We start from the raw sequence: 20,335 nt of genomic DNA, 5'->3' as shown, positions 1-20,335 counted from the left end.
CACACACACACACACACACACACACACACACACACACACACACACACGAATGCATTAAACGTTTCTCCATGCAAATTTCTCTTGAATACAGGTGGACCTTTTGAGATATAAAGATATATTTATTTATTCATTCACTCCTGAGTTGTGGGTCTTACTTAGAAGGCTAGCATTTATTGACTATTCCTAGTTGCACTTGAAAAGGTGATAGTAGACTTTCTTCACGACCTGCTGTAATCCATGAGGTGAAGGCACTCACACAGTGGTCTTGGGTAGGATTGCCAAGAGTATTGACACAATGGTGATGAAGCAATAATGGCAAATCCCCAAGTCCAGGTGCTCTGCGACTTGGAGGCAATGGGCTCTTGACCTTCCAGGGGGCTTGGAGGGCATTACTAACTTTCAAGAGTAAGTACAGGTAGAGATAACTGTATGCGGTACATTGTGACTGTTCGTGGGCTTCCAGGAAAATGTTCAAATAATCTGTGTTAATAAGCCAAAAGAAAGAATGACCTTCACAAGCCCAAAGCTCTTTCTTATTTTGTGTCCTTTGCAATAAAAGCTGTGATCTGTCAATGCATAATTTAAATTCTCCCCATGTCTGCATGGGTTTCCTCCCGGTCCTCTGGTTTCCTTCCTTGTCCAAAGATGTGCAGGTTAGGTGGATTGGCCATGCCAAATTGCCCGCAGTGTCCAGGGATTTGCAGGCTAGGTGGATTAGCTGTGGGAAATGCTGGGTTACAGGAATAGGGTAACAGGGATGGGATGGTCTTTGGAGGGTCTGTGTGGACTCAATGGGCCGAATGGCCTGCTTCCACTCTGTAGGGATTCTATGGTTCTATAAATTTAAATTCTGGCAAAGCTGACAATATCGTGGCTGTATGGGAATAATGGTTACCAGTTCCACATTGCTGTCACAGAAAGCTAACCTTAAGCTAAAGTTGGGGCTGAATTTCCACTGAGACTTTCCCAGTCTTTTGAAATTCTATTGTAGGCATGACAAAGCTTTGGACATTTCTCCCCTAAAAAATGAAATGAAATGCAACCGCATCCTACTCAAGTGAATCTGCTCTCAACAACCACAGAAAACCATGCTAAACTTGTCCATTAAGACCTAGGTAAACGTTTTATACAAAGAAAAGTGTTAACATGGTTGAATAGACTTGAACATATCATGTTCCATCACATGAGCTCTGCTTATTTTATGAGCGCAACACAGTAATAGTCATTTGGTAGTATGGAAGCTGAGCTATGCTGAACAAAAATACATTTTGCTGAGGTTTTTCAGCTTATCCTCATCAAGATATTTGGCAAGAATATCAATATGAAGGGGAACAACACTTAATACTATGAGAAGAGAGTGCTGACGGTTTGGCAGTTGGAATATGATTGGTAGAGGCATTGCCAAGACGAATGCACCAGTTAGATAATGACTAAATGCTAAGCTTTGTTTAAAATTAAAACAGGTAGGTTGAATCTGATTGGCTGAGGCACCTCCCCGCAAAATGAACTAGGGAATGACTGTGGCCTATTTTTTTAAGTTGAAACTTGAGTAATGTGTGCATTGTTCTTTCTGTCTGCGAAGTATAGAGTCCTTCTTATTAATAGGCAAATACGTGCAGGTGTGCAACACTAAGAGCTTGACTAATAATCCCAAATTGGTCGTTAGCAAAATTCTTTGCATACTCAGGATTGTTCAGCAAATTTTGTTTTAATCACGGAATTGCATCTAATGTTTGACAGTGTGCTTTGAGTTTTGCAAGAACAGCTGGTTATGCCTATTACCTTGACTGTTACAAAGGGACATATTGTTTGATAGGAATTGTCAGTGTTTATCATAAACAGCCTCCATACCATCAGAATGCTAGTACATAAATTCATATACCATATTACACATTCAGTGGTAAAGTGGTAATGTCACTGGACTGGTAATCCAGAGGCGCAGGGCAGCTGGTAGAGTTTATGTTTAATTAATATTACCTGGAATTAGTGTCAGTTTTGGTAACCACTAACCATTAATCTATTCTTTGTTGGAAAAAGCCACATGGTTCACTAATGTCTTTTAGGGAAGTAAATCTGCCATCCTTACCTGATGTGGCCTACTTGTGACTCCAGATGCACAAAAATGTGCTTGACTCTAAAGTGCCCTCTGAAATGGCCTAATCAACCACTTGGGTCAAGGGAAGTTCAGGGCTGGCCACGAATGCTAATGTTGCCCATGTTCAATGGTCCTTTTGGCTTTATAGCAGCATCCTATGAGTGACAAATACCTCTTTGTGCTGCTCCTGCACTATAGCAGCCTGCAAAAGTTAGCTTCACCCTTTGCTGAAATTTTGAGAACCTTAGCCTTCCAGGCTATTCTGGGTAATTTTCAGGCCTGAAAATTGTGGTTTTACACTAGTCTTATGTTGACTCTTAACTGCCCTCTGGACAATTAGGGATGGGCAATAAATGCTGATCTAGCCAGCAATGCCTTCATCCCATGAATGAATTTAAAAAGAAACAGCCCATTGATGAGTTTGCATGATACACAGTGATCAGGTTAGGTTTAATATCACAGGATGTCTTTAATGTGCCCTATTTCAGCATCAAGCTTACGCAGTAAGCAAAAGCCTCAAGCCCTGTTAGAGGTTGTCAATGGCTAATTTTGTAGCATGTGGAACTTTAGTAATCCCAACATGAATATTTACCAGTAAAGGTTAACTTGTGGTGGACAATAGTGGAGAACCTTCCCCCCATCCCCTTGGCAGAAGTCTCAGTTAGCACATAAAGGAAACGGAACACATTTGTGTGATCCATTTCAAAGATATCTTTGAAAACAGAATGAGTCCATAACAGATGTGAGGAAATTCTTAAGTGTATTGGAAAAAAATAGCCACATATTGGAAACATGTGAATGTTAGAAGGTTAAGTGCCATTCAACCAAAGACATGTTTCTCATGAAACCCAACAAAGATGTTCGTGAGAAATGGGCCTAAAGTGAACTCATGGCAGCCCATCTATTTGGGCACACCTTGTGTCATTGAAGCTGCAATCAACTATGTGAGTTGCTGAGTTTATAATTATAGTGCATACTGATTCTCACAACAGTGGTGGGTCCAGATCACCATGATATAATGCTCAGTTTAAAATGCTATTCCCCTTTAGACTGATATTCTTGCAAATCTCCTGATGAATTGAAGCAGAAGTTGACATTTTTTCAGCAATACACAATTGATTAAGTTAGTTGAATTTGAATCAAAATGCAAAAAGAGTAATTTGCTGCTTAAATGAGTTTCTTGATGATATTGCATAATGTAGAGTGGGGTAAAAAGGAAACAAAAATTCCCACCTTGCTCCTAGAGTTAAAATAATGAAAAGTTATCCAGCTAGAAGTGACAATGGTAGCACAGAATAGTTTTCCCAGCTCAAACCATTATTTGAAACAACCTTTTCACCTTCTTGTCTTGTTATTTCCAGAGTGTAAGACGAGGAAAATGTGAGTTCAGATTTTTTTTTCTGATTAACTGGACAATGAAACTAAACTCTGATTTTGATCTTGCACAGGATCTGGGAAACAAGGATTTGAATCGTGATAAAATTTATCTAATTTGCCAAATAGTTCGCGTTGGAAGAATGGATTTGAAGGACACGAACCAGAAAAAATGCACTCTTGGGTTAAGACGACCTTTTGGAGTGGCAGGTAATTAACAGTTAGACAATGTACAGTGTTCCAGGGCTGTTGGGAGGAAATATGATGTCGAGTCAAGAGGATAATTTATACTGAATGAAATAGTCGTGATCAGAGATACAGCGAGTAAGAGGAGATAAGATTTAGGTTTTGAAGTCCAGAGAAAAATAGATAATGAGGCCATAAAGAGTTCATTTAACATGGAATTATGAACACTGCCTCAAGCAGAGCTTGAAGATTTGAAGATACACAGACCATTGGAAATCAGTTCATGCGTTTCAATCATTTCTTGTGGAGAGGAAAGTCTGGAATTTTCTTTGTTTTATGTTATTGTAAGAGATTCCTGCTGTTGGCATTTGCTTCTGCTGTGATCTTTTATATGTAGCTTTGTTGCCCCCAATCTTTTGTGATTCTAGACTGTGGAGTTTACTAGCATTAAATGGTAAAGGATTAACTACCAATAGTCTACAGCAGAGAGGCACGTAATTGAGTAACTATAACTCATATTTATAAGATAGTAGTGAAAAAACAAATTATATTAACATTTATACTTGTTATCCGCATTAGCATTAACAAAGTCATTACTGTCTTCTAAGAGACACAAGGCCAGTCTTAAACTAATTTGTCGTTGTAGACTGATGATAGTTCAAAGACTAACAGACTAGGAATGGAACTCAAAAACATTCTTATTGAAGATGGAACTATACACAGTATTCAGAATGAACCCTTTAGGCCAACTGCCTCATACAACATTGTTAGGTAAACTTTGTATTCCATCTGAGGAATGCCACTATGAGGTAACTTAAGATTTTAATATTTAAGGCACCCATAGTCAGCGACATGCCCCTCAGATCAATAAAAAGAGTATTTCCCTGTAACTGCCCAACCATGTCACTTACCCCAAACATTTGAAGTGAATCTCTTACATATGTTAATCACAAGTCCCCTCCACCCCTCCTATTTCCTCCATTTCTTACCCTAATGCTTAATTTGAGCTAGACTGCTAATTAATATCAGTGAGATGTACTTTTGTGTTGTGAATATATGTCTATTAGGAATTAGAGTGGTTCATCCCAAAATGGTTCAAATAAAAGCTTTGCAGTCAGTAAATACCCCCACTGTACTATACTGGGCTAAAACATATCAACTAGAATTGGAAAAGAGCTTCTCCAAATACATGTAGATACAAATAATCAAATAGAATATTTTTAGCGTGAAAAGAGATTTCACATGAACATTTATCTTTCTGGGCACTTAGAAAATAGTCGGGGCCTTCTTGAGATTGAGACGGTTGGGTTGTGTTGCATTGGGTTGCGTTTCCTTGAGCAAATTGTACCAAGCTAATGGAAGAAATGAACTTGGGAAGAATGATTTTTCTCATTCCATGCTTTTTTCTGTTCCTATATTTTTATTCTGTTACTGAAGAAGAAAGCGTTCCGTGAGTTTCCTTGCAGTAAGTGCGGAGTGTCAATTACATCACTGTCCTCGCATATACCTCCATTATTCAATCCTGGATCATTACATCTGATTGTAAATCATAACACAGAAACCAATATGATTTTTGATGGTCAAATTTAACCAAAAAACCTTACTATTTTCCATACTGTCTCTGAACAGGTTTCCTACGAACTGCTTCTTAAATCTCAGTTATTTAACTTTTGATTTGTTTTAATTTATGACTTGGGCTGGACTTGCATTGTTTCCTATAACTGTCATGAGTAATACTTCAACAGTGGTTTGTGTTAATCTAGTAACATATTTATGGGACGTAGAACTGCTACTTATTAAATCAAGAACAAGACGTCACAGATCTGTACTAGTAAATGACATGGTTATAATGATCAACAGTGAGCTCTTCACTCAAGGAGTGGTCACCTCATACTTTGGGGTAGAATGGGGTGATTGATTTGCATTGGGTGGTGAAGGTTAAGGCCTTGCAATCATAAAAGGAAGATTCGGATGTGATGATCGGTGACTGCTTCTTTCTGAATTGTTGAGGAATAGTCAACTGGCATTACCAGTTAGTATCTAACTTGGGATTTTGTGAGTTAAATACTTCTGTCATTGACTTGACATTGCAAGTTGATTATTTGTCTTTCTAGGTGTCTGTGTGAATTTAATTATTTCAAATATGTGCCCTTCTTGCTCACTCTTCTGCCAAGGTGAAATATTTTGCATTTTTCAGTAGTATATTTTTCTTTCCATACAGCTACTCAATTGATCTTTAATGAAAATATAACCATTGCTATGCAATACCCTTTACAGTGATTTACTGGGGTATATTTGTATGGGCAGCAGTAATCTTCTAATACCATGGATACATAGAGTCATAAATGCATCATTTTTTCTATTTCACACACTGCTCAACGTATGCCTGCTCTATGAGAGATTGCCAAGTGTGTACCAAATATCACCAATGTGGGCAGTATTGAGTTGTCACCTTAACTGCTAAGTTGAGACTTATTTTCATTTGTTGATTGAATGTGGGCATTGCTGACTGGGCAGGATTTATTGCCCGTCCCTAATTCTCATTGAGAAGTTGGTGGTGAGCTAACTTCTTGAACCATTGCATTCCTTGTGGTGTAGTTACACCCACAAAGCTGGAAGGAAGTGTGTTTCAGAATTTTGAGCTAACAACACCAAGTGAATGGCCATGCAGTTTCAAGTCAGGATGGTGTGTATTTGATAAGCATTTGCAGGTAGCAATGTATCTCTACATCTACTGTCATTGTCTCTCTATGTGACAGAGGGTGTGCACTTGGAAGATGCAGTAAAAGAAACTTCAGCATTTTGGGAGAGACAATGGCCTCACAGTATTATCACTAGATTATCAACCCAGGAACTCAGCAAATGTTCTGGGGACCTGGGTTCAAATTCCCACCATGACAGATGGTAGAATTTGAATTCAATAAAAGTCTAGAATTTAGAGTCTACTAATGACCATGAATCCTCTGCCGATTGATGGGAAAACCCATCTGCTTCACTAATGCCCTTTAGGGAAGAAAATCTGCCATTCTGACGTGGTCCGGCTTAGATGTGACTCCAGACCCACAGCAATGTGGTTAATTCTTAAGAGCTTTCTGGGCAATTAGGGCTAGGCAATAAAAGCTGGCCTGTGCAGAGACCCCCATGTCCTGTGAGTGAATTTTAAAAAAAAGTTATACACAACACTCAGCTACAGTCAGCTAGTGGTGTTATATCAATGGTCTACTTTTATCCAGATGGAGTGGACCTTCTTGAGTGTTGCTGGAGCTGCACATATCCAGCGAAATGGAGATTATTCCATCACACGTTGGACTTTTGCCTTGTAGATGGAAGATAGGTTTGGAGGAAGCAGGAGGTGAACTACTTGCTATAGAATTTCAACTGGGAATATAATCAGGGTTTATAGCTTTTTCTATATCCAGTTTCTTCAGATGGCCTAAATGTATTCAATCTGTCTATTTATAGCATACAGAGTGAAGGAACTTCTATTCCATTTGCTCAGGGAGCTTTCTTTTACCCAGCACGTAATGTCATCGAACCAGAGTGGTTCTGAAAGGAAATTTAATGTTTAGTAAGTGTGATTTCATCACATCCTTGAAGATTGTTATCTGAAAGATCTGCCTGCCACAAGATGGTGCTTTGTGCATTCCAGCCATTAGAATGACAATGAGTTGATTTCCTTTGACTTGAACAATGTCAATTGTCAGTCAGAACATTGAGATAAACATGTAATATTGCCTCACCTGATGGAGCATCCTTCTGAATTCTGCAGTCCTTGTTGTGACATAGCCTTTTCACTTCTAGATCCTATATGCACCACATTGAGGTAACTTAAGCTTGTTATATTTAAATCTAAATTAAATTGAAGTTTAAATTAAATGGAAGGCTGGTGAAATGAGAGGTTTTCAAGAACGCTCTTCAATTTAAATGATTTCTAGGAAGCTCATTGTTCTGAAAGGATTGCTATCCACAAATTATTCTAATTCAGTTTGAAATGATCCTGCAATCAGAGAGTACTGTGTGGAAGACTAGAATATGAAATAACTTCACACAGGCTGGTATCCCGTCACCAAGTCACCCTTTATTTACTTGGCTATGACCAGCCAGCTCAGAATCAGTCCCTGAAATGAGGAGATTCTAAATGCCCTGTTTGTATTGGTCAGCCAGGATTTCCTGATTGGCCCAGATTAACAATGTCGGTCAAGAATCTCATAGTCAACAAGATCCACCCGGTTCCAATCACCACAGAATATTTCTCTGATTTTTACCTTCTCTGCCTTTGCTTGCAGTTTTTGCCAGTTTTATTTGCTTTCAGTCTCCCACCAAGCTGTTCTCTTGTGCTTCCTTCTCCCCCTCCAAAAGTTCATCTCAGAGTATTGTTCTGCACAAACCGACAGCTACTTGATGGGCCACCCAATTTGCCATGCCCTTGTCAACAGGCAATTTTTTTGTAGAGAGGGCATTGCTGTAAAAACTAATTGCATCCAGATACTGGAATCAGCCCCAGTAATTTACTTAAAAACCGACATCGTAAGGTAACATCTTGTTCCTTGTACCGACTTGTAATTTTCCATTTCTTTCTTCCGTGCCTTGGAGAGTGATCGATGAAGAAATACCAATTTGCCATTGCATTTCTGCCATGGAAATAACTTCAGACTGCCCAAGATCATTTAACACGATGCCTGACAGGGCGCCAGAGGGAGGAGCCATTATCCTGCAGTTTTGAGCTTTATTCCAGTCACAGCCAATGTACCATTCAGTTTATCTTGCATTTTTGACATTCTGAGAGATGAGTGTTGGAGACATTTATGAAATAGCTGTTTTGATGAAATAATTTAATATTGTATCCTGACACCATCTTGTCTTCAACAAATGGAGCAGCAAATGTCTTCTGACTCTTATTGGTCAGACTCTCCCACATGCATCTTGCCAACATTAATGAATATCGATGAAGCAATGATAAAGCTTTCCAGCCTCAGAAATTGGTGTGTGCCCAGCCATCAAATTCAAGGCAAGTGGCAAGGCCGGGTTAATGCCAGGCAAGCGGGTGTCCTGCCACCTCGCCATCTCCTAGTTCATTAATCATCTCTTTGTCAACAGTTCCCAGCTTTTTAGCATGGCACTACCTTCCTCTACTACTCTCTGGATAGGGGAGCAAGAGAACAGGAAGGTTTATGTTCGGTGACCAAAGCGAGAAGAAGGGATTAAAAGGATACAAACACAGAAAATGGTAAAGGAACTCAGTAGGTTTGGCAACATCAATGGAAAGAGAAGAGAGTTAACCTTTTGAATCTGGTATGACTCTTCTTCAGAACTGAAGAGCTTGTTCTAACAGACACAAAAAAGCTGCAGATGCTGGAATCCGAGGTAGACAAACAGGAGGCTGGAAGAACACAGCAAGCCAGGCAGCATCAGGAGGAAAGGAGAAGTCCACGTTTCAGTTATTACAAGCCATAATTAAGAGGATTCTATTAATCCAGGCTATTGACCAGGTCGTTTTCAAGATACATTGACATTTCCTCAACACAGGAACAGGGAGTATACCATTCAGCCCATTGAGCCTGTTCTGCCATTCAATGCCATCATGGCTGATCTGTGGCCTAACTCCAGCTTTTGGCCCATATCCCTTAATACCTTTGCTTAGCAAAAAAAATCTCTCAGATTCAAGTTAACAACTGATAATGCATTTACTACCATTTGTGGAAGAGAGCGTGTAGAAGTGCTTCCTAACATCTCTCCTGAACTGTCTGGCCCTAATCTGTAGACTATGATCAGTAGGTCCAGAATCTCCAACCTGTGCAAATAATCTTAGACCTCTTATATATGTAATCAAAGATACTGGTGCAAGTTTTAGGACGAATAAAGAAAGCTGCTCTACAATGGTGTAGAGCATCTACATGACATTTTTTGAAAGATGAATTTTTGTCTAGGTAGCCCACGTTGAATTTTCTGAATGTGCTGGCTGAGTAACATATTAAGGGTTAAATTCCAAGTCCCAAATCATTCATTCTTTTTAAAAATGAGCCACTGGTTTCTTTGTCCATTAAGTTTTTCACAACATGATTCATCTTGGCTTACACAATAGCAGTTCCAAGCGGTAATGAGTTAATCTTCTCAAATGGCAAGATACATATCCTATGGCAAGATACATATTAGTCCTAGATCTGCCAGCATTACAATAAACAATAGAAATGCCAAGGGTGAGTTAACTAGGTTGAGTACATTCAATGACAAGTGCCTTTGACAATCATTAGAGTTTGTTCCTATTCGGTACTGGTGAATACCTGCTCTGGATTAATTAAATCAGGAGATGCATATTGTATCCTCATGCCTTAGGGTAGGCACTCATTCCAGGATCAACATTCTGACTGACAGTTTGGAAGGCTGGGACTTTATCAGAAACTAAGGGCATTGTTGACAGAGATACAGGGTGACTCACAGACAGTAGTCTGATTGGCTGCCAATGTTTTATAACTTAAGTAGTCTTGGGCTCAAAGAGTTAAGCTTGAGCTCATGACCATCTCCCTGGCTGCTAAATCAAAGCCCTCCATGCTCCTATTCTGTATAATTCTGTAGCCTCCTATCAACCTCCAAATCTGTGTTCCTCCAACTCTGGCCTCTTGAGCATCCTCGATTTTTGTCATCCCACTTATATCTTCAGCTGCCTAGGTGCTAGCCTCGGGAGTTCTTTCTCTAAACTCCTCCATTGTCCACTTCTTTCTTTAACATTCGATGCCTCTTTAATGAAGCTTTTTATCATCCATCTTCTTACATGGCTCAGTGTTACGTTTTGTCTGATACAGTTCCTTGGAATTACACTGGGAAGGAGCAATCTAAATACAAGTTCAAATGTTATTGGCTTGTACTTATAGATAAAATGGGGGAGGGGTGGGGTGGAATAGGTTTTCATAGAATCCGTACAGTGTGGAAACAGGCCCCTCCGCCCAACAAGCCCACACCAACCCTTGCAGCATCCCACCCAGACGCATCCCCCTATACCCCTCCTAATCTATACATCCCTGAACACCACGGGCAATTTAGCATAGCCAATCCACCTAGCCTGCACATCTTTGGACTGGAGTACCCAGAGGAAACCCACGCAGACATGGGGAGAATGTGCAAACTCCACACAGACAGTCACCCGTGGGTGGAATTGAACCTGGGCCCCTGATGCTATGAGGCAGCAGTACTAACCACTGAGCCACCGTGCCACCATTTTCTTGCTGTTAAAATTGCATCGCTTATTTATATGTTTAATTTGAGAAACATTTGGCTTCGAAAATGATTGGATGATTTGGACAATATTGCCAGGGTAGTCATTATTACCTCTCTGCAGTTGTGCTGAAAAGATGGTAGGGTCTATTTTCTGTTGTTGGACTGGAGACGTGTATAATTCAGACCTGAGAGGAGTGGCAGCTTTTCCCCCAAAGGACAGCAGTGAATCAGTTGGATGAACTATTACAATTCTGTGGCTTTTCTGGGCACTTTTCTGGTGCTAAAGCTCAAATAATTTCATTTAAAGAATTTAGTTCCACAATTTACTGTGACAAATTGTGATAAATGCTTACCCTCTGATTTTTTTTAAAAGCTGTAATATTTCCTGCTTCTGCCTGACTCTCTCTCTCTCTCTTTAGTGATGGACATCACCGATATTGTGAAGTGCAAAACAGAAAGTGACGAAGAGAAACAACATTTTATTCCTTTCCATCCGTAAGTCAAACAGCAGTTTGTCAGTTTGGGCAGGGCGAGCATGGTGGTTTCAATTGTTTTGGATAATGATGTCCCTTTAACAAGAAGTCAAGTGTAAAGATTCCCCTTGGCTGATGTTTGTTACCAACACAACTCTCATCTTGTGCGCATTCTCATTGCTCCTTTAATTCCAATGCTGTCAAGATTTGAAATTGTCAACATGTGATGTGGTCTTTCTGTGCTGATGAAATTATAAGCTGAATGTTAAAGTGACCAATCAAAAACCAGATTGCTACAGAAATTTTGTTAACACCAAAAAATGCAGAACAGCTCTCTGGAAATGGTTTTGAATCTCCTTTAGATTGACACATTGTTCATTACACATAACCAGGAAACAGTGAGTTATTCAGTTCTGAGGAAGGGTCACTTTGATTTCTCAAAGCATTAACTTTGATTTCTCTCCACAGATGCTGCCAGGCCTGCTGAGCTTTTCCAGCAATTTTGTTTTTTGTTTCTGCTTTCTGGCATCTGCAGTTCTTCTGGTTTTTATCTATTTATAGACAGGTTGGGTGGGGTGTTGGGGAGGTGTGAAGATGGATGTGGAGATCTGGGATCTTACTGAGATTGGAAGGTGTTGGAAGAGGAGCACTCACACAATTACACAGACAACACAGACAACACACACACACACACACACGCAGACAACACACACACACACACGCAGACAACACACACACACACACACACGCAGACAACACACACACACAGACACACACACACACACACACACAGACACACACACACACACACACTCAGACACACACTCACACACAGACACACACACTCAGACACACATAAAACACACACAGGTGCACGCGCGTGTACGCACACACACATGCAGACACACACACACACACAGACACACATAAAACACACACAAGTGCACGTGCGTGTACGCACACACACACGCAGACACACACACGCAGACACACACACACACCTATCGAAGTTTGGGGCTGCCTTCTCCTGTGGTGTCAGAAACGGGGTGAGTAAGTGAGCTGGCAGTGGGTGATACGGCTGTTAGAGCTGGTGTATGTGGAAGAAAGGTGTTGAAGATGTTCTGAGGGACTGAGGAGACAGCAATTTCAGCAGCAGACAGAGTTAATAAGATGTGACGTTGGAGTGCAGGGAGTGTAAGTGACAGGAGGTGGTAAGTGACCAGTAAGAGTGGCAGAAAGAAGAATGCAGCACATACCATGACAGGGCAGAGAAGGCACATAAGCAAGTACTATTGAATGGCCTTACTGGCTGTTCCTCTGGACCCTGGAGATGGCATTGACCCAGGTGATGACCTTAGACCTTGATACCACTCCTCGCCCCATATACCAGGAGAATTGTGTTGCCACTTTCCCCTTCTCCACTGTGCTCAGATTTAGTCTGTGACCAAGCTGGGCAGCTTCAGAGTGCCTGAGGTCATCAAGGTTCCCTGTAGTCTTTTATAGAAGATGTGGATACAATGGATGCTGGGTTTTGGTGGGCAGCTGCTGAGTAGCGACTCAGGCCAGGACAACGGCTTGTGATAAAATGGGGCAGCAGTCGGATGTTTTAGGGGCAAGGCAGGTGATTAATGAGGTGGGTTTAGTAAGACATTAGTGGGAGAATTCACTAGGACCTTATGACAAACAACCCTTCGAATTTCTCAATGCAACTTGGACTGAGCTAAGAAAGTTCAAAGATCAGCCCCTTTGTAATGTTGGTAAATGGAGCAATTAAACTCAACGCTGCAAGGTCCCATGAGGAAAAAGATACATTTTCATTTGCATACATTTGCATTTTAATATAATGCTCACTCATTCATAACATTTTGCAATACAAATAGTGGCATTAGAGAAAAAAAGTCACTTTACTGCAGAATTCTAAAATTTTGATTAATTAAGTAAAAATATGGATTGAAGTAATTCCAAAGTAATTTGATTAATCGGCCAATGGTTCCACCCTGAGACATATTCTCACCCATACAACAGCTTCTGTTAAAATAAATTATAAAAAATATACCCTCAATATATTTCATTAACAGATGAACATTTGCTGAACACATGCCCTCCAAGTTTAGAGTTGCTTTTTGCAGAAAGACAAATTCAGATTGTGAAACAGAAGTTCAATCAGTTCTGCAAACATTACTGCTATGCAGCTTGGGAGCTAATTGATTTCACTGGTTAGATGGCAATCTGAAACCAATAGATTGGAAAAATTGGCTGATTTCCATAACGGGCAGGCTATTCGCTCCATCAGATTGCTGCTTGGATCGTGACAGCAGAAATCTGTGGCAAAGCTACTCGAACAACTCAAAATGAGGTGTAACGTCTAATGTCCTTTCAGGAAGGAAACTGCCATCTTTACCTGGTCTGGCCTACATGTGACTCCAAACCCACAGCAATGTGGTTCACTTTCAACTGCAGTTAGGGATGGGCCATAAATGCTGGCTCCACCATGGATGCCTACATCCCATGAATGAATAATAATGAAAAAGTCTGAAAGCATAAAGTAGGAGATGAAGAGTAACTAGTTGAGATGATCCTATTCTGAGACAATTAGAGGCATGCAATCAGAAACTAAAGCCATTTACACGCTCCAGTGAAAGGCAGGACCTAGAAGTAAAGAAACAGGACAACATCAAGTCTGCAGAGCACTCTGCCAGTGTTGTGGCTCCTCAGTAAGATGACATTTGCAAATTATCCCAGTCTCCCAGAATTAAGGTTTAACTCATATAATCTGGGAGAAAAATCATTGAGACATTTCTTTCTTCTGTTTTGCTTCGGTTGTACAATCAGCAAGCAGAAGAGCCTCAGTTTTCACTCTGACCGGTTATAAAGAATCGATATATAAAGCATATCCAACCGCATGGATGATTGTGGGTATTGTAGTCACCATTACTGACCAATTGCTGAGATGGTTGGACATTGGGCATGTGATTAATTCTGGGAGGGTGGGAAGAGCTATTGGAGGTAAGAGCTCATATGACAATCTCTTCTGGAAAATGGTCCTACTTAATTTGGTAATCCAAAACAAACCTCAACAATTCAGGCCAAATGCTCTCAAATGTCCTCGGTATGAATAACTATAACAGTTATACTTTGCCATGTCTCAACTATTTTCTGTTTGATTTGTATTGCAGTCATGCAGATACTGTTTCCAATTGGAAATAGATATCGTGATGTTCAGAAACTTCTTCACATTCAAACTCTGCAATGAAAGAATTACTTTGACAGTTGTAAGCTGTTTCCCTTGCATTTCACTAATTTTAATTGTATTATTTGTTGCAGGTTTATGGCAGAAAATGATTTTCTGCACTGTCTACTTAATAGAGTAATTTCTACCAAGACAGGGGATGAAAAGGGTCAAGGTAATCCTCTTAATCAAACAATGTGGAACTTTTTTCCGGTCTTATTTGCCATAACATTAAAATTGATTAATGCATTGTTAAAATTACCTATTAACGTTAAAATATGCTGACGTGCTCTACTGTATTTCACAGAAATATCTGATATGAATTAATGTGAAATGCAGGAACTGCTGTCCTGTGGACAATAATGGCAGGCTTCAAACAATAAAAGCTCACAAGATCACCGAGCAGTTAATCTGTGTTTAGGCATTGGTTGAGAACTCTCTGGGCGATGGATCATTAATCTCCATCAGAATAGGCAGTTAAGACACCAGTTTATTGTCTCACCTAATGGCCCCGGTCTTCTATTTGGGTGCCAGTTGGAATGATCTATTCATGTGCAGGAGTGGAGCTTGATTCCATACTTTTTGTTGTGGGGTTTGGTATGGAGGTGAAACCGAAACGAGTAACTTTAGAAAATTGAGTTTCATCCTATCAGCGATCCCTTCTCTTTGTCTAGTGAAATGGCACCCACAGCTATGTCCGAAGAAATAATAAGTCTAAAGAATTCAAATTCGTTATTTAGGAACGCATTTTGATGATATGGTATTGGACTAAATGGGTTCCACTATTGGTCCGCACTGGAGCCGGTGCTGTTAAATGATCTGGATTATAAATGTAGGAAATTTCCTACAGCCAAATTCTACAACCATTTGTAATATTTATAAGAGTCATTTGAAGATTTACAAGGATGCTGTTGGGATTGGAGTGTTAGAGCTATAAGGAGAAGCTGAAAAGTTGGGTATTTTTCCCCTGAAGCTGAGGGGTGACCTTATAGAGGTTTATAAAATCATGAGCGGCATGGATAGGGTAAATGGTTAAGGTCTTTTACCTAGGTTTAAGGGAGTCCAAAACTAGAGGGTACAGTTTTAAGATGAGAGGGGAAAGATTTCGAAGGGGCCTGAGTGACCTCTTTTACAATGCAGAGTATGGTGCATGTATGGAATGAGCTGCCAGAGGAGATAGTGGAGATAATACAACATCTAAAAAGCATCTCGATAGGTATACGAGTAGGAAGGGTTGAGACACGTGTGAACCAAATGCTGGCAAATGGGATTAGATCAGTTTAGGATATCTGGTCGGCATGGATGAGTTGGACCAAAGGATCTGTTTACACGCTGTGTAATTTTATGACTGTATGAGTTCTTTCACAAGTCTTGCTTATTCATTCTTTCAAAAGCCAAAACTGTTGTCTTTGACCCCCTGCCTTTTGCATTCTCTACTTCCATCATTCTCCACGGTCACTATGTGAGGTTGAACCAGATTGGCCTTCAGCCAAGCTTCCCAAAATCATCTCCATTGTCAAAAGACCTCTACTTTCAATTCTGTGCGCTTGCTTGTCTCAGCCCTAGCCACAGGTTGGCCACTGAAACCTTCAAAAATGTTTTTGTTGTCTCCAGATTTCATGATTCCAAGGCTGCCCTGGCCAATTTCCCATCTACCACTCTCCATAAACTTTAGCTTAACCAAAACTCTGAAGTGTGTTTTTTAAACTTCTTACAAAAGTCTTGTTTTAGTGTTTGGGCTGATCCTCATTGGCTCCTGGCCAACTTAAAATTCCCATTCTTTGGTTTAAATCTCTCTGTGGCCTTGCTCCTCCTTATCTCTGTAATCTCCCTCAGTTCTGCAAGATTCTGGAGGCTCAGCATTGACCCAATTATGGCTTCTTCAGTCCCATCACTGCAGCCATGCATTCAATTCTCTAGGCTCTAAGTTGAGAATTTTCCTCCTTAATCTTGTGTCTCTGGATGTCCTCTAAGATAGTCCTTAAAAAACAAACTACTCCATGATAAATATTTCAGTTCAACAATATCTGATCAGCATTCGAAGAAGTTAAAAAATATTTCAGATCTAAGTATGTACAAGGAGAGGAGGAGTAGGAAGGAAAGAACAAAAGTAAGATTCTGTATTGGTATAGAATGAGAGAAATAGGAAATAAACAATAGTATGATGATGTACAATAAAAGCTAGTGGTAATAGGAGTTATAAATCGCAATAGCAGACTCATTACTAACCCTTGGCTCTCTGAAAAATGGGAGCAGTGGTTGAAATCTGAAATCATGTAGCCCAATGTGAGTAAGGAAGGCTGTAAAACACCTAATTGAAAGATAGTGTTTCCATTGAACATCACTGTAACAGTGTAGGAGATGGAGGGCAGAGAGATCAGTGTAGGATGGAGCAGTGAATTGAAATGGCAAGCAAATGGAAATTGAGCACCACACTTAGAGACTGTGAGGGAATCATCTAGACTGCACTCAGCCTCCCTGTTATTGACAAGACTGCATTGTGAGGTGAGAACACAGTATACTGAACAGAAATAATTGCAATTAAATCATGGTTTCACCTGGAAGGAGTTTCACTCCCTGTATGGTAGAAATGGAGGCAGCAAAAAGGGCAGGTTTTGCAAATCCTGAGTTTGCACAGGAAGATGTCACAAGAAGGGACAAAAATGTTGGAGGTAACCTGGTGTCAGAGCTCCCCCTACTCATCAGCCAGCTATTCAATCTGATAGGCTGTGGCCAAGAAACTGCGTTCAACAATAATGTTTACATCCTTACAAATTTAATGGTAGGAGTTAGGGGAAAGACAAACCCTTGGCTTCCCTCAGTGCAGCAGTGCTTCCCATGACCCATCCTTTCATTCCACACCTTCCTCCTTGTTCATACTGTGGTTGAGATAGTCATGTAAAAATCAAACCTTGTTTTGAGATCAAAGATCATGGAGTGGACTTTTACACAAATAATTATTCGAAGGGTTGGCATGTGCACTTGAATTGGTAGTAAGTAAAATCTAACAGAGAAGATTCTTGCAATAAAATGAAGTCAAAGCCAAAACATTAATACATTCATTTTACTTAAAAAAACACTTAATTATTTTATGACATTACAAACTAGATACATTTCATCCACATTAAAGTTTATTAATCCGAGAACATTGGGCACTATGTGCATCTGCAATGAAATCAAATCTTTAACTCCAGGAATCAACTTTGTTTCTAGATCTTTGGGCTTTGATCCCTGAAAAGCTAGGGTTATCTTTTACATGAGGTACATGAAAAATCAAATTTATTGTAGATCAGAAATCATGGGGCTGAGTTTAACACGAGGTCGCGTTTTCTTGGGTATATACGGTGAATGCAAATGATTGTTTTTAAGCTTGCTGAGGTCAGTCACTCTCAGATTTAATTCACCAATTAACTTGCTGCCCATTCTACCATAGAGGTGTGATGATAAATCTCTCTTCTTTGCAATTTTTTTTATTTTCTATTAGAGGACTCCATTGCTCCCATAATGAGTAATTATCAAACTCACTCTGTAATTAAAATAAATAAACTACTCTTCAGTTTAAGTTTGTTTATTGCCTCATCTTTCATTCCCTCAATATTTCAACTGACTCAGTCTTTTGTCTCACAGTTGTAGCTGCACTTTCCCTAAGTTTTTCTTTAATTAATCTCCAAGATAGCAATGGATGCTATGAGTCCATCGATAACATCTGGAATGATTTAGCAACACAATTCTACCCATCTCTTGCATCCACGCTCTGTGTCAGCTTGATCCTGAAACTAAAATAGCCCAATAGTTCCCATGTCAGTTCAGTCTCAAATAACACCCATGTCTTATTCTTGATTTGATGTGATTTGATTTATTATTGTCACACGTACCTAGGTAGAGTGGAAAGTTTTGTTTTGCGGGAAGTACAGGTAGATCATATCATACAAAGTGCATTAGGGTAATAGAACAGAGCGAGGAATACAATGTTACAGATCCAGAGAAGGTGCATAAAGAGCGAGATCAACATTAAATTTAAAATTTGAGAGGTCTATTCAGAAATTTAATAACAGCAGGGAAGAAGCTGTTCTTGAAGCTGTTGGTACATGTATTTAAGTTTTTGTGTCTTCTACCTGACAGAAGAGGTTAGAAGAGATTATAATTCTGAGAGGGGTATTTGATTATGTCGGCTGCCTTCCTGAGGCAGGGAGAAATATAGATGGAGTCATTGGATGCGTGATTGTCTGGGCTGTGTTCACAACCCTCTGTAGTTTCTTAAAGCAGTTGCCATACTAAGCCGTGATGTATCTGGATAGAATGCTTTGCATGGTTCATCTATACAATTTGGTAAGAGTCTAATATTGGTAATATTGTAGGACGTTGAGCCTTCCACCATTTGCTGTTAAACCTTTGTCATTTTTAGTTCTCTACCAGAGAGCAGGTCTGACCCATGGCACCAAACTTCCACAATGAGTAGGGCAATGAGCCTGGTTCCCAATTCACATGAGATGGAATAGGGATTGGGCCTCATGCTGTTGAGACTAACTGAACATACAAAGAAGGAACAAGAGGAACGGGGTGTCTGGCTAGGGTCTGGGGGTAATAAGTGACCTAGGGAAGATATAGTTAGGCATAGAGGCTTTTTAATAGTTATTCAGGAGTTAGACTATGTACTTAATTATCTAAATTTTCAAACGATGAGAGTAGATGGACATGTGGAATTCATTTGGATCTGCCATGGACTTACGGAATGGCAGAACAGGCTTGAAGGGCTGAGTAGCCTACTAGTCCTAATTTGTATACTGTAGAGGCTGAGGAAAAGGAAAACCACATCATGGGTTAAAGAGGATGCCCCTCAATAGGTAGAAGGAACAGGCTTTCATTCAACACACAAACACCTGATAAGGGCTCAAATATTTGCTTCATGATAGCAAGATCTCAAATAGGAAACAAAACATTTCATTCCTTATACTTCCTCAGATATCAGTACTTCCATGTCAGATATTGCTGACTTCACTCAGCAGCTGTATTAGCATTAATAAGGTTAAGGCTGAGGAGGAAGAAGAACACCCAGCGTTAACTGAACCAGAAATATAAGGCTCAGGAGCTGCAGCAGTGTATGAACTCACAGCTCCTGAAGAAGGGAACCAGGGTCTACAGGTTACATTTTGCACAGCTCCCAGGTTCCTCGAATATTCATTTCACTGCATCATCTTCAGGGCTCACTCATGGGTGACAAGGGATTTTCCAGAATGCATGGCTAATGACCCTCATACAAAACCCTCAGACTGATGCTGAACAGCACTACAATGCTACCCATGCATCTGTTAGAACCATCGCTGAATAGGCATGTAGTGATAGAGGGTGCGCCAATGGAGATGAGTGAAAGGCAGTCTTGGCCTTCTCCTTGCATGTCGCCATCCCCTACATGTGCCCCCTCCTCAGGCAGCCTTGCAGTCACTTCAGTTTGGAGGCAGCCCTGTAACGCGGCATCATAGCAGCATTGAACAGACCCACTCCAGTTCCTTTCGAACCCAGGGATGCATGTGACATCTTCCAGGATTTGCAGCAATTACTGGTTTCCCTCAGGTTGAAATGGCCATCAACTGTATCCGTATGGCACTTGGATCTCCATGGCAATGTCCAGGCAGATTCCTGAACAGGAAGGGATTTCACCACCTCAACGTTCAGCTCATTTCTGACCACAGACAATAATTCCTGCAGCTCTCTGCCCCTCTCTACAGGTTACATTTTGCACAGCTCCCAGGTTCCTCGAATATTCAT

General features: G+C 40.3%; 1 protein-coding gene across 1 annotated transcript in view; it reads left to right on the top strand.

The window, feature by feature from the left end:
* Nucleotides 1-20,335, top strand: part of LOC109937103 (dedicator of cytokinesis protein 2-like) — a 587,118-nt gene that overhangs the window by 111,380 nt on the left and 455,403 nt on the right. The window contains exons 10-12 of the mRNA XM_048603933.1: nucleotides 3,544-3,679; nucleotides 11,287-11,362; nucleotides 14,665-14,744. Coding sequence (XP_048459890.1) covers nucleotides 3,544-3,679; nucleotides 11,287-11,362; nucleotides 14,665-14,744 — 292 coding nt within the window. The remainder of the gene's footprint in view (nucleotides 1-3,543; nucleotides 3,680-11,286; nucleotides 11,363-14,664; nucleotides 14,745-20,335) is intronic.

This window comes from Rhincodon typus, chromosome 12 (assembly GCF_021869965.1).
Source record: "Rhincodon typus isolate 14 chromosome 12, sRhiTyp1.1, whole genome shotgun sequence".
Classification (NCBI taxonomy): Eukaryota; Metazoa; Chordata; class Chondrichthyes; order Orectolobiformes; family Rhincodontidae; genus Rhincodon; species Rhincodon typus.
Note: the sequence above shows the minus strand (reverse complement) of the source record. Positions and strands in the feature narration are given on the sequence as shown.